The sequence below is a fragment of the Tigriopus californicus genome, chromosome 5 (genome assembly GCF_007210705.1).
Source record: "Tigriopus californicus strain San Diego chromosome 5, Tcal_SD_v2.1, whole genome shotgun sequence".
Taxonomy (NCBI): domain Eukaryota; kingdom Metazoa; phylum Arthropoda; class Copepoda; order Harpacticoida; family Harpacticidae; genus Tigriopus; species Tigriopus californicus.
Window position 1 is genome coordinate 9,049,906 of NC_081444.1, and position 384 is coordinate 9,050,289.

The 384-nt window shown below is 58.9% G+C and overlaps 1 protein-coding gene across 1 annotated transcript in view; it reads right to left on the bottom strand.

Annotated features, from left to right (window-relative positions):
* LOC131880774 (uncharacterized protein K02A2.6-like) overlaps positions 1-147 on the bottom strand; it is a 5,064-nt gene extending 4,917 nt beyond the window's left edge. Inside the window, exon 1 of the mRNA XM_059227471.1 lies at positions 25-147. Coding sequence (XP_059083454.1) covers positions 25-147 — 123 coding nt within the window. The remainder of the gene's footprint in view (positions 1-24) is intronic.
* Between the last annotated feature and the right edge of the window lie 237 nt (positions 148-384).

Here is a 384-nt window from a genome sequence, read left to right on the forward strand (position 1 = left end):
GAGCATCAATGGGTCCACGTTTGCCTGAGCGCCAGTGTCCACAATGGCTTGGAGTTGGGCCTCTCCGACCTCCAGGATGGCGGACAGCGCGGGTGGTGCTTTGGTGCGTTCCCTGTTTATGGTTACGGCGAGGATGTTGTAGAACATGACCGTTGATTCCTCTGAATGGTCCCCCCAGGGTCCGCGTCGGTCCTATTCACAGACTTTGCGCTGACGCCCTGTGGTGTGCCCATGGATCTGCAGACTGTGGCAAAGTGTCCGGGTTTAGAGCATTTTGAGCATGTGGCTCTGCCTGCTGGGCAGTTTCTTCTCCCTGGGGAGTGTCTCCCCCCACAGTAGCCGCAGGTCTGGCCCTCCTTGCTTCTATTGCCATGGTGCGAGGCC